The sequence below is a fragment of the Pagrus pagrus genome (assembly GCF_965226575.1).
Source record: "Pagrus pagrus genome assembly, chromosome: 13".
NCBI classification, from domain to species: Eukaryota; Metazoa; Chordata; class Actinopteri; order Spariformes; family Sparidae; genus Pagrus; species Pagrus pagrus.
Window position 1 is genome coordinate 2,965,922 of NC_140197.1, and position 13,882 is coordinate 2,979,803.

Sequence of the window (13,882 nt, forward strand, 5' to 3'; positions counted from 1 at the left end):
AGTATTTGGTTTGAAGGACATTTTCTTGCAATGGAGTACTTTTACTGAACTGAAGGACGTGAGGACTTCTCCCACCAATAACCACCACTTCTGACAGACACTGTGAGCAAGATTTGAAACTGCGTAGGCAAACCCTGCTGGATTTTAAGTCCAGCTCCACCCACTCAGCCAAATACCTCTATTTTGTTGTTGATACAATCTATTATTACTTGAGAGAATGACACTGACTCTGCTAATGATCATGCTGCTAAAGTATGCTAGTGTGAGGCCAGCAGAGCCCTGCAGCAACAGAGATAACAGCATTGTGAGAAGAGAAAGAATGTGTGTGTTTGTGTGTGTGTGTGTTTGTGCGTGTGTGTGTGTGTGTGTGTGAGTGTGTGTGGTTAGTTGGGGGGTTATGCCTGTGGTTGGGAGCACTTCATTGACTTCATTCCTTGTTTTTCAGCCTGTTTTGAATCTGACATCTGGTGCGTGTTTAGAAATCTCTCCCTCAACAGCCAACACGTGGTAGAAATCAAAAAGCTTATGTGTGTGTGTGTGTGTGTGTGTGTGTGTGTGCATGCTAGAATTTGATACATGTGTGTGATTTACTTCTGGTACATGCCCTGGCCTGATTGTGTGTGTGCACGCTTGTGTTTGCCCACGACCAAATTCACGAGCGTACCTGGTGGTCTGAAGCCTGAGCAGCCCCTCAAAGAAAGAAGCCATTTCAAAAGCAGCAACATCTTGATCAGAAGTATAACTGTGAATAAAGTCAGACGAGGGCAGGACTTTTACGACTGCGTGGATCGACCTTCAGAATTACATTCAACATTGATGGTCGTTTCCACGCCCCGACATGCAGACTGGACGTGCAGGTTATTCAGCCTCAGTGATTTGCCTTTTGCTTGTGATTTCAGAAGCACTTGCACAAGCAGGGGACGACATGGAGGGAACTACAGCAGCTCCTCAGGTGAGACACACATCACAAGGGATTCACAGTAGTCTGTACTTGAGAGGAATGATGTGTAGAATCAACTGTTTCATGACGTTCACCAAGTAACATATTTGAAATTCTTTGAATACAAAATGTATTGAAAATAACCCACATGATTTAATAATAATATTTATTGAATTAGCTGACAACTTCCTCAATACATCTCCAGGAAACTTCCAATTAGTTTGTGTCTAACTTCCCCTCAGCAGACACCAAACTGAAGTGAGCTGTTGCAGCTTCATCTGTAGGTTTCTGCAGGTCAGTAAACTGAGGTAACGGGAAGTTAGACAGAAACTTGGCCATCGTTGGAAATGAAAATGTCATGATCATCAGCAGAAACTGATGCTATTCATTAACTGCTTGCTGGAAAATATTATTATCAAGTCATGTTGGGGGATGTTAAAGACATGTGGAGGCAACTGTTCTGGTAATATGGGGGTAATTTCAAATACGTTAGCCTGTCTGTCCTGGCAATATACATTGCACACACACACACACACACACACACACATAAAAGGGCTGATAATGTTTTGCTCCCTAATTGGCCATAAATACAGTGTTTGTATTATTATTCACTATTATTCACTATTTATTATTCTGTTAGCTGTCCATGACTCTTGTCCAGAAAGCCGTCCGTCAGTCCCAGTCTCTGTGTGCTGGTGAACAAGAGTATGTCCGTCAGAGGAAACAAGTGGTGCTGAAGACACTCAGCAGCCTGGGAATCAACTGTACTGAAGTAAGAAATGAACCTGTCAGACTCAGGACACACTATGTATCTGTCTCCTGTACATGTATATAATGATGCGATGGCCTCTCTTTACATTATACCAAAGTCTGTGTCCTCCATGACTTCTATGAGCACTGTTGTTAAGGCTTTAGACACTGACAGGAGCAGAGTGGACTTAAGTGCTTCCTCAAGTCATTTAATGCTACTGTAAGTGATTTTTTTAAAATCAAAATTGGAAAGTATTAAATAACTCTGTATTCAAACAGTAATCTCTGTTAAAGACTGTTTGTTCCTGCTCGTGAACACACAGAGAGCAGGATCCTCCTGCTCGTTCATGTGGTGAGGTAGAGAGGAAGGAGGGGATAGCTCACTGTAACACACACAGGCAGGTAGCTAAACACACAACAACACCAACAGCAGCTAAGTTGAATTTAAGACGGTGAATATTATCTGTATTGCTGAACCCAATACCCAGAAGTTGGTGGAGAACACATTGGAGTTTAAAGAAAGTTGTAGATAGTTGATGTGTGTTTATGAAAGAGCCAATATTGCTAAGCAAATCTTTGCTACAGCTAAATCAACAGAATAAATGTTACCAGCCAGGTGCGTTTTGAAAAAAGACTAATTATGACTTAAGGTTCAACTTTCAATTTCATGTTGCGCATGTGAGCTGGTTTGGTTCAGGCACCACTAGTAAAGATCATGTTTTGGCTTTAAATACCGGCTTTGGTCACCGCAAACACAGCTGGATCGTTCAGAGGTCTACTTAAAAATATCGAGTGGCGTCACTCTTACAAATGTTGAAACACAGTTGTGAATTGCAGTCACTGGCTCGGCAGCCTTTTTTCCCAGTTTAGGATAAGACAGTCAAGTCATAAACCTGTAATATGAACATATTATGCGACGTATTGTATGTATCTATTGTGTGAAGTGCCAATATTGTTCCAATGCCACGTACAAATGTGAACGGATCGGTGGTTTGCAGAAACGATAACTGCCAACATTTCAGTCTCGCGACGGGGCTGGTTTGGTTAGTTTTTAAAATTATTCTTTGGGCATGTTGGAGAGATGACAGGTAATGAGCAAGAGAGCGCGAAACAGAGGTCCATGGCTGGATTCTAACCAGAGACTCTGACGTTTATGTTTGGTGTTTTAAACACTAAACCACTTGAGTCCACCAGCCATATCAACTTATGTAATAAGGTCAAGTCCAGCAGAGAGCTTCAAACCTGTGAGGATTCTGACTACTGTTACTACTACTATTATTATTACAACAACTTCAAATAGTATTAATAATTGCTTTTTAAAGATTTTTAATGAATACATTCTCTTATATCTGACGGTCCAGTGCAATTAGCTTAGCCTTAACTATCAAATTTATCATCTCTCCATCATCTTTCCAACCAGGGTTTGGTTCCCCACATCGCTCTGTTGGCATCAGGTGGGGGTCAGAGGGCAGCTGTGGGTCTGGTGGGTTCCCTCTATCAGATGGAAAAAGAAGGTCTGTTGGACACTCTGCTCTACCTGGGATCAGTTTCTGGCTCAACATGGTAACAATGATCACACTTAACTCACATGAACATGAGTTTGTGTATGAATGATTTAATCATTCCCTCAACAGCTACCAGCCAGGTGCGTTTGGAAAAAAGACTAATGATGACTAATAAGGATTGAATTGTGCAATATTAGTGTTGGGTTGGGTAGTTCTCCGGTATCAGGTATACAAGCTTCAACCAGTTTGTTTTTGTGCCAAGTAACTGAACCTGTATTTGTCAGGTGTAAGGTCAGGTGAATAGAACCAGCAGCATGAGCTAGTTAACACGAGACCCAGGGTAGCTGATTAGCTCAGCTACTGTACATACAGTATGTCTTGTTTTGAGGTACCAGAGCTGAGAGTTTCTACTCAGACTGAAGTCCACAAAAGAAAGCGTTATCATTTCTTCATCACTCGTCATCAGTAATGAGTTGGTGCAGGTTATGCTGCAGCTCATTAGCTTTCCACGCTGTTTTTGTAGCCAGCAGAATGAAGCATTGTTTTTATTTGCTGCCCCTGTTTGCCCTATTAAAGTTACTGCATTACACTGTTAATACAAACTCGACACTCCCTGTATCCATTTGAAATTAAAAGCCCTCTTGTGTTTCAGTGGACAGAAAACCTTCATTTTTTTTAACAATTACACAACAATTATTGTGAAACATTTGCAGGAATGGAAGACTCATTTACTTGCAAGATTCACATAAGTAGGCCGCTTAAATGTCACCTCTGTCATCCGGTCTTCAGTTTCACCAAGCTGAAGTCTTATTTTATTCATTTTAATGTTAGACTTTTAAAGAAGTAAAGTTGTGAGAAATAAAAACACATTGTGTCCACAGTTTCCCTGATGGACTATCGTGCTGCTGTGATTCATGGGCTCTCATTATGTTCTTCTTGGGAGCGGCTGAGTCACCTGTGACAGCTGCTGGTGAAATACGGTGTTAACCGCCTTGTCTGGTCCAGTATTAAGCCTCCAATCAAAGCGGTTTGATCATTTTTTTGTTGGCCCAGTATTCACTTCTGAAGATTATTTTACGCATTTCTGTTTTACAGTGAAGAGAGACATAGAGTACTCAGGACTGACGATCTTACTGGTACAGTGAATGCACTGACACAAACTGATCAACGAGGAAGCACTTTGTATGATGTTGACACATCAGCTTACTGGTGATCAGACTCTGTATTTCATTAACACTGATGTTTGAAAGCTGGGAGTGGCCACAGTTGCAGTTATCTTTTTAATCCTGTTATCTCAAGTCACAAGTTAATTATCTCATTATTCTGGGACAATCAAGATGAAAACCAGTGTAATGTGTTTCTGTCATCACGATCCGTCAACAAGATAATCATGTCATTTTTTTTTTTATCTCGAGACAACAAGAAGAGTCTGCAGCCAGGCTCTGTTCTAAACGCTAACATCATGCTTACATACTCACAGTGACAATATTAACATCATGTGGGAACGAGGGGTGCTGAGGGGGCTGCAGCACCACTTGTGAAACAACAGTTAATGTTAGCATGCAGAAAGCTCCCATGAACGTTTAGTTCAACGTTTAGCAGTGCAGGTACTGGTGCTATTGTTGTTGTTATAAGATGTTTGTTCCATATCCATGATTACTACCAAGCTCTCTTCTAATGTTATTTCCCCAACTCAATAGTTATGTACAGTTAAGCTGTCTAAACATGTCTGAATCCTTCTCTCCTTCAGTCCTGCTCTCATTTACAGACATGTCTAAACCTGTCAACTTGCACCTGGCCACCAACGACAGAAATACTGAACACAGTCTTTTTAATTTACCATCTTTATATTGACATAAGGAGAGCCTAATAAACCATGTGATATATTTCTGTTCCAAAGTGGGATTTTTACTAATTTACAGTCTTTGTTTAGCATGTCAACCAGCTCACATTACAAGGAAAGAGAACCAGAGGGGAGTAAGGGACATTTTGGCCAAAAATGATATGATATACTGTAAATCAGCCCGTTCTCACTCCGCACACATCACTTCTTGAAGTGCCCTTTTAGTGCAGTGGTATAACGAGCGAGAACAGTCTGACTCAGTGTGCAGTTGGGGTGGTTGGATGGGTCATACACTGGACTCTACCTCTGATGAACTGGGTTTGCGTGACCAAGAGACAAAATTGATTTGTTTTTAACTTTGGCAACATAAGTATATAAATGCCATAACTTACCTAACAGTGAAGTACTGAGTCACATCACTTATGTTACTTACATTAAGTATCATCTTTTCCCAAACCTAACCAAACCAAGACCAGACAAGGTTATCAACGGTCCAAAAGTCATAATATGTGAAGTGTTTGTTGGCCACGATGCATATTACGTCTTATTGCTAACTTGCCCTTTACAGCATTTCTGCTTTATTGTGAAGAGAGACAGAGTATGACACAGAGTTCTCAGGACTAAAGATCTTACTGGTACACTGGTACAGTGCCCTTCATGCTCAAAACTAATGCAACCGGTATACTGTAGGCAGAGCGTAACAGTTCGAAGCTTAAGGCCAATGACCAAGCTGCTGTGTTTGACACGTTTGAGAGAAAACATGTTTGGATATATTAAATGAAAGCTCTGGTCCACCAACCCAGCAGTTAATTACTTGAAAGAATGCTTAGTTTTTCTCCATGACAGTTTGACCCGTGTGTACCTGTCTCCTCCGGTAGGTCCATGTCCTCCCTGTACAGTGACCCAGAGTGGAGCAGCAACCTGGACAGAGCAGTGTCCAGGCTGTCAGGTCCTGGGGTCGAGATGGAGCAGGCTCTGGCCTGGTTGGATGAGAGGTCAAAGGAGGAGCACTTCTCTCTCACTGATGTTTGGGGGGTTTTGACCTCTGCTGGGATCATGAAACAGGTACCAGGACCAAAGTTGGGTAACATTACTTTTAAAAGTAACTTGTTGCGTTACAAGATAACTGCCATTAAAAAGTAACCTGTTACGTTACTGCGTTATCTACTGAGAAAAGTAACGCGTTAGAGTATTTTAGAGTTAGCCAAAAATTACGGTAAAACCTCTTTGTGAAATAATGGGAATATTTCCTTGAAGTTAATGCTGTCCTCTCTGCCATCTCGCTACACTGAATTAGCTAGCTACGCATGCAGACTGACACAACTGTAGTGAGCAGCTGAGCAGCAGGAGAGAAAAATTTACTTTTGAAAGTGCAAATGCTTCAGGGATTTTATTTGATTTTTGTGGCGACAGAAGGAAATTAAACTAAATAATGGATTGCTTGAATTGCAGAACTAAAGCATTACGTTACAATGAAAAAGTAATCTGAGGCCTCTAACAGATTACTTACTAACAAGTTAACACTTTTAGTCTGAGTATTTCTCATTTGAAACGCAACACACTCTGTAATAAGTATTCTGTATGCGGTCCATCAGAGATATAAACTGTGTTTCATCAGATGGACCTACGACGTCTCTCTGATGAGGCCAGCAGAAATGCCTCCAGCCCTTACCCCATCTACTGCGCTGTAGAGAAGCATTGCTTTTCTAATGGGCCTATAGAAGGTACACACACATTAGGACTAACAGTACATACAGTAGTGAGTTACTGACTGGTATTATGTGTAAAATTGGCCCTCTGTCTGTCAGGAAAATGGTTCGAGGTGAGCCCTCATGAAGCCGGCTTCACTGAGATGGATATCTTTGTTGAGACTTCTCTGCTGGGCAGCAGATTCCACGGTGGAGAGCTGCTGGAACAGAAGCCAGAGATGGACATGGTCCAACTACAAGGTGTGTGTTCATAGGCAGCAAGCTGTCTGATGGCAGCAGTAGCGTGGTAACTACAGCATTAACTAAACACCTGGAAACCAAGGCTGCAGTGGTGCTTTTATTGTGAAGTCATTTAAGTATGTACAGTATGAGGACTGATGAGTTCTGAATAACTTTGAGAGCCACAAAGAATTTTAACAAGTTGGATTGAGTACCTACCTATGCTGTGGTTATTATATATCTATATTATAAATTACAGGCATTAAAATGTGGTGACTTGATCGACATTGACAACATTGTGGAAGTAATTACCAATACATAAGGAAAAACATCTTAAAGCTGCACTCAACAATAGTTTCCACGACCATGTATAAAGTGAAAGGGGTCACTTTCGTAAGAAACCCACAGAAAATTGTCACCTAGTTTCATTCAGCTCTAAGGAGCATTTTAGCCTCTTTTGGCTGATTGTTTTGGTTTTCTAGCCAGCAAACCTATCTCTCACTATCCCATCTCTCACTACTCTAATAAACCCACTGAACACCACCTGTTCAGCAACATAGACAAAGACAAAGTTAATGGTTAATGGGTGAACTTAATGGAGTATTTGCATCTAAAGAGCCAGATATTTTCCCAGGAGTTGTTGGAGACCAACACAGAGCTAAAAGAAGAGTAAAGATTGGATTTTTTGGGATTTGTCAGGGCAACAGAAAAACAACTCCAAATCATATTGCACAGCACAAACATGAAGGAAGATGAAGAAAGTTGGACAAGGGCCAGTTGGGTCACAGAAGAGACCAGAAACTACATTTGATGTTCATAAATATTGTAGCTTGGGGGTTGGAAGTTGCACCTATACTTATAAAGATAATAAAATAATAACATGAGGCTCTGTAGTCTGAACCAGGACAGCAAACTGCAAACTTTCTGTTCACATTTCAACTGAAGCGCATACAGACAGACACATTCCTTTATTCTACCTTCCATGATAAAAGCTATAGACAAGCACTGCATAACTGCTTATCATCTTTTACCAACAGCCACTCAATAAAACAGGTTACAATGTCAACACTTATGTATAAATATATTTTGAGGAAATTATTTTTCACATTATTTTGTTTTCCTAAGCAACCTTTAGTTTATATTATTTGCAGTGAAAGTAAAATAATGACATGCTTCAAACACAAAGACTAAGTTATCCTGACGTATTTGCTAAAATTGCTACTTTTAATAATGTTTTCTATTTATTTTCCATCTGCTGTCATCTGTTGTCTTCCACCACAGGGTAGTGCACAAGTTTTGAAGGAGGCGCTGCAGCTGCTTTACCTCATTGGCTGCTAACAAATTATGCTAATGGTCATGTTTAGTAGGAGGCCTGGTATGTTGAGTCTGCAAGGCTTCGGCAGGACCCTTCTCGTCTGCTAGATGTGAACAGTTAGCCAGGGCGACTATAAGATAAGAACAATATGTCAGTGATGTTCTGCTGCGCCCACGTGGCAAAAGATAACAATAATGCAGCCTTAAAAGAATGAGTATGTTTAAAAGTTTAAAAAAAGATGCACCTGATTTAGAAATACTGGTGAATTAGTACTCATCATTAGGGGAAAATGGCAAAACAACCCACCAATCGCCTTTAGATTTTGATGAAGTACATGTACATGACATCACCTCCTTTAATGAGCTCAGGCCTCCTCAAGCCAGTCAGTGGAGCACAGAAAGATATTGAAGGAATGTGTTGATCATGCATGCACAGTAATCCTCATTGTAATCACTCATCAAACTGTGTGTTTGCTGAAACCGTGCAGGTGTTTTCGGTTCTGCATTGGCTCATGAGGAGGTTATTAGAGAGTTCATCCCTCCCTGGCTGGATGGTAATCCCAATTTCACCTTTCCACACTTACTAAACACATCATTAGAAGCTGCAGGGATAAATCTGTTGTTGTCGTTACAACTTCATGGTTACATACTTGCTCGTTGTGTATGTGTGTTTGTGTGTTTCAGTGCCTGGGCAAATAGACAGTGCAGCAGTAGAGTACCTACGTGTGTACAATGCCCTTCAGAAACTAGTTGTCCTGACCAGAAGCACCAGTAAGGATCCTGTTTCTTTGTCTGACCTGGACAAGCTGCAGAAAATACTAGAAGGTATTGATGATGATGATGATGATGATGATGATGATGATAATGATGCTCAGATGGTTAATTATAAAATTGAGCACCTCAAGCACATTTGTTCATTAAATCCATGTTTTGGTTGCTGTAAGCTAATTCACAAGATTGCAGCACTGATACTCAGGAACGCCATCAATGTTTCAATTTTCTTCCCAATTCAACAATTTTGTGTCTGTGATGAAATAATGACACAGCAGATGTCTGATTCAAAATGCCACAGTGTCCATGAGATTTGTATCTTTTGCAGACAAGGTAAATCATAATGAGTCTGCATGGCGGCAGTCAAGGAGTGAGGAGGAAAGAAAAAGTCTTTCTAAGCAGTGGATTCTGGAGCTGCGGGCAGCGGTGGAGACCTGGAGCCAGAATCTGGAGGAGGGAGCTTTTAAAACACATGGTCAGTGTATGGTAGATAAACAGTCAGACTGGTCAGTGTTGTAGACACACAGACCCATTTTGCTTAAATGACATTTAAACATGTTTGTGTATTTTTCTTTCCATTTGTTTCTCTCAGTCTCTCTGCTTAATCAGAAAGTCCTTCCTCTGATCCTGAAGTGGGAGTGGGGAACTACCGCAAACTTCCTGTACCAATACAAAGGTGAGGAGACAGACCTCATAAGTAATCATCTCAATTAAAGGGGCTCTAGGTAAGAATCTGTAGCAATTTACATGTACTTTTTCTATAGGCTATATGTGAGCTGATTGTACGGTAACATGAAAAATGAGACCTTCCCTCTCTCTCTCAGCTGACCATACAAGCCTGTGGACGATAGCTTTCTTTATGTTTTAAAGGAAGTTGTTTTTTTGTTTTTTTATAATGTGCTTATTTGCCCTCTTCTCGAGAGGAAACAAGGATTTTTACCAGTCTTGTGTCTGTGCAGTAAATATGAATTTAGCTCAAGTTAGATAAACAGGAAACAGAGGGAAACAGCTAGCCAACCAAAACACACCTACCAGCATGGCTGTAAAAAGTTTTTAGGTCCCTTTATGTTACATAAGAAAAAAACAGAACAAACTATTTTTTACACTACTACACTACACAGTATCACAGCCTGATGAATGAAGCTGCTCTGTAGTCTGACAGCAGATACCTCTGTATCTGTTGTCAGATGGCAGCAGGGTGAACAGACGGTGGCTGGGTGGGTGTTGTCTTTTAGTATCTTTGGGCTCTGTGCAGAGATCTCACTTCACTGATGACACTGATGCTCTGTAGATGGTACCAGTGATGTTCTGGTGGATTTTAATCACTGGCTGTTTAACATTAGACACTCACGTTATACTGTTTGCAAGCAAATATATATAACTTTCTATGTAACAACAACTTATTTGTGACAATAGTGATGTTGTGTATGGTGAATAGACGATAGTGTAGGCTATCATTATGTTCTGTGTATTAAGATTGTAGTCCATAGTTATCATAATGCTTTGTCAGTTTGCGTACCTTTTTGTTGTTCTTTGGTGAGTAACGTTAGCTATTTTTAGCTGTAAGCCTCTTTGCTATTAAAGTAAATTAAAGTTAAAACAAGTTTGTATGAAGGTCTAACATTGTGTTGCTGGGCAGACGACAGTGTTCCACCTTGCCTCCAACTGAAGGAGAGATTCCACCTGGTAGACGCTGGGCTGCTGATTAACGTAGCCTACCCTTCATTTCTGGGAGACAAGAGAGACATTGACCTCATCATCGCACCAGAGTACAGTGCTGGAAACATGTTTGAGGTACTGTAAAGCGTGTTGTAGTGTTCTCACCACATACAGTATATGAGAGGGGCACCACCACCATCGATTGATTAATCAATTAATTCAATTATTAGGAGGAAAACTAATCACATCAAATAAATAAGTGTTATATCTGAAAGTTGTAAATTTCGCTTAAAACACAAATAAGACAACTTAATTCAAGATATTTATTAACTGACTAAGGGACACGGATGATGAATAAGGACCACTAAACATATACAGTACATATGTACATATATACAACTTGTGTAGATGAATGACAAGACATGAATTAATTGTAAATGTAGTTATTAAACCATTGCCGACAGAATGAATGGATCAATGATTCAAAAATGCAAACGGGGGAATACTTAATTGAGATCACTAAAAGCAAAAATCATTTAAAATTAGCGCTGCATCAACTCTCAGACAGAATGCATGACGATGGTTATTTCCTACTTTTCTGGATGGGCTGCTGATGAGGAGAACTTCCCGGAAAGTGCAGAGCATGGCGAGCAGACTCAGTGATCCTTGGGATCTGCTGCGATTGGTTGTTATGTAAACTTATGAGTTAACAGTTTGAGTCAGGCATAGAGACTGTCAAACATGTAACTTATCTGTAGTTTTGCTTGCGGTTGGTTTGTATAGCAAACAGCCAGCAGCAGCGGCACTAATACAGTGATTGTGATCTGTAGTTCCCCTGTAAACATGCTGACTTTTTTTGGCTGTATCAGTCCCTCCTGACCAATTTGCTGCTGCTCTTCTTGGGTTACACTTCGCTGCAGGAGTGTCTCTGGGCTACAGAGAGCAGACAGGCTGGGTATCCAAAGGGTGGGCTGAACTTCCACGAGCATCCTGGTGGCAAAACCGCCAAACGTTTCCTACGTCAAAGCTCAGTGTGTGTGAGAGGCAGTCCGGCATGCGTACACCCAGCCTGTCCGCTCTGACTAGCCCAGAGACACAGCTGTGAGCTCACTTCACTCTCCAAAGAGGACAGTGTGTTTTCTGGGTAAAAGTACAGCTGGCAATCCACAATGCACTTGTAATACAAACCAGCTGCCACAAAAACACAGATACAACCAGAGAATATTTGATTAGAGACGGTCAGAGACTGTTTAACGCTGCTGTAATTACTGTACTTTCTACGGCAAAAGGCTAAGATGTAGTGAGTAAAGATGAATGAATGAGTACGCTCTAACCATCTAACTGACATCACTAATACCCACAAGAACAAACAAACGGTGTAATAGTCAACAGTTTTGACTCTTCAAATGTTCATTTATTTTATATTGAAAAACATCAAACATACTTTGGCTTTTATAGAGCATTTTGCACTTTAAAAGGTGCTATTTGTAAGAAAAATTGATTTTGAATATCATTCCCAACTCGTCAATACTGACACATTGGGATTGTGGGTCGGGCTGTCCTCCATCCCAGTGCTTCACTTTCTGACAAGTTGGGAAACCCAAAGTGTCAGAATTGGACGAGTTGGGAATGAGACTCAAAAATCAACTTTTCTTACAAATTGGTCCATTAAAATAAATGCTTTGAACTGTCAATTATATTAAATACACAATACAAAAATAGAGGCGTTTATAGAACAGAAAGGATAGCCTTTCAGGTGAGGCAGGTAATTATCGGTTATTGGTATCGGTAGAAAAAAATCCATATTGTGCATCTCTGGTGTGTTACGTTGCAAGTAATAGTGAAATCCTCCTCCTACTAGTCTCACGTTTATTATTAAACCAAGGCTAAGGTTCATTTTAGTTGCTCTAATGAGAAAAGCCTGCTTAATACCAACTAAACCTGTTTGCTCTCTCCTCACCACACCCTGGTCTTTGCATTAGACTGTGCAGCTACAGGAAACAAACTTTCCATTAACCATTAATTAAGTTAAGTTTAAACCAGACAAAGGATCACTGCAGCTGTAACCACATTTTCTTTTATTTGTTCGGCATTGACTCTCTTCCCCTATTTGAACAGTGGAACCATTTTCTGGGCTGACTTTGTGTTCATGTAATTTAACTGAACAATCAGTTTGACCTCTTGTTCTCATCTGACTGTGGAGAATATCCACTTTTAGTTGATCTATAACCTTTATTAAGAACCTTACAGATTATAAACCCTTTACCAAAGTATAACCCTTTATACCTGCCTATGTCTAACTTTTTGAAGTGAAGGATGACAGTTGAAGTAACTAAAATCACTCAAGTGTGATTTCTATGCCAGAGCTGTGAAACCTGGGAATCTGAAACAACGTTCACCCTCTGCTCCCTTCACAGACTCTGACTCTTGCCAGAGACTACGCGGCTGCAGTGAAGAAGCCTTTCCCAGAGATAAACGAGACAGTCCTGGAGGACAGAGACTGGCCGAAGGACTGCTACGTGTTTGAGGGAAAAGAGAAGGAGCCCACCATCGTCTACATGCCGCTCTTCAACAGAAACAACTGCAAAGGTCTGTTACAGCAGAGGCAGAAGTACTCTGAGGCTGAACAAAATAATGCTTCATCAAACTTCCCTAGTTTGAACAGCCATGATTTTTTTGGCAGTTGGTAATTAGCAAAGTACAACTCTGATTGAAATGCACATACATCACAAACAATATGACACCACAAATGATTCCATCTATCCTTTACTATGAGATGTATCTTAAAAGTATAACGGACAGGTGTAGTGGTAGGGATGCATAATATGGATTTTTTTCAACCAATAACTAATAATTTTCTGCCTTTTACAACCAATAATAATAATAATAATAATAATAATAATAATAATAATAATAATAATAATAATAATGATAATTTCATTAGTAATGTAATTATTAAACATTAAACATTTATCTTTATGTTTTTGTATTTTAAAAAATTCCAAACTAAATGATGGTCGCCTGAAGGTAAAAAAAGGCTAACATGTAGTGAGTAAAGATGAATGAAATAATATTCCAAAGCTCTAGCCATGTAACTAACATCAATATTACTCACAGAGACAAAGAACAGTTCTGACTCTTCAGACATTTATTCTCGTCTCAGAATTTGTTT

At 40.2% G+C, this 13,882-nt stretch overlaps 1 protein-coding gene across 2 annotated transcripts in view; it reads left to right on the forward strand.

Annotated features, from left to right (window-relative positions):
• Positions 1-631: 631 nt before the first annotated feature.
• Positions 632-13,882, forward strand: part of LOC311268757 (cytosolic phospholipase A2 gamma-like) — a 102,713-nt gene continuing 89,462 nt past the window's right edge. Inside the window, exons 1-12 of one of the 2 annotated variants that reach the window (XM_084372576.1) lie at positions 632-952; positions 1,581-1,712; positions 3,111-3,253; positions 5,917-6,103; positions 6,657-6,762; positions 6,847-6,987; positions 8,769-8,834; positions 8,965-9,105; positions 9,380-9,526; positions 9,644-9,727; positions 10,691-10,845; positions 13,128-13,299. In XM_084372576.1, coding sequence (XP_084228702.1) covers positions 839-952; positions 1,581-1,712; positions 3,111-3,253; positions 5,917-6,103; positions 6,657-6,762; positions 6,847-6,987; positions 8,769-8,834; positions 8,965-9,105; positions 9,380-9,526; positions 9,644-9,727; positions 10,691-10,845; positions 13,128-13,299 — 1,588 coding nt within the window. In that variant the 5' untranslated portion in view covers positions 632-838. The remainder of the gene's footprint in view (positions 953-1,580; positions 1,713-3,110; positions 3,254-5,916; positions 6,104-6,656; positions 6,763-6,846; positions 6,988-8,768; positions 8,835-8,964; positions 9,106-9,379; positions 9,527-9,643; positions 9,728-10,690; positions 10,846-13,127; positions 13,300-13,882) is intronic. The other variant, XM_084372577.1, reaches the window with a different exon arrangement.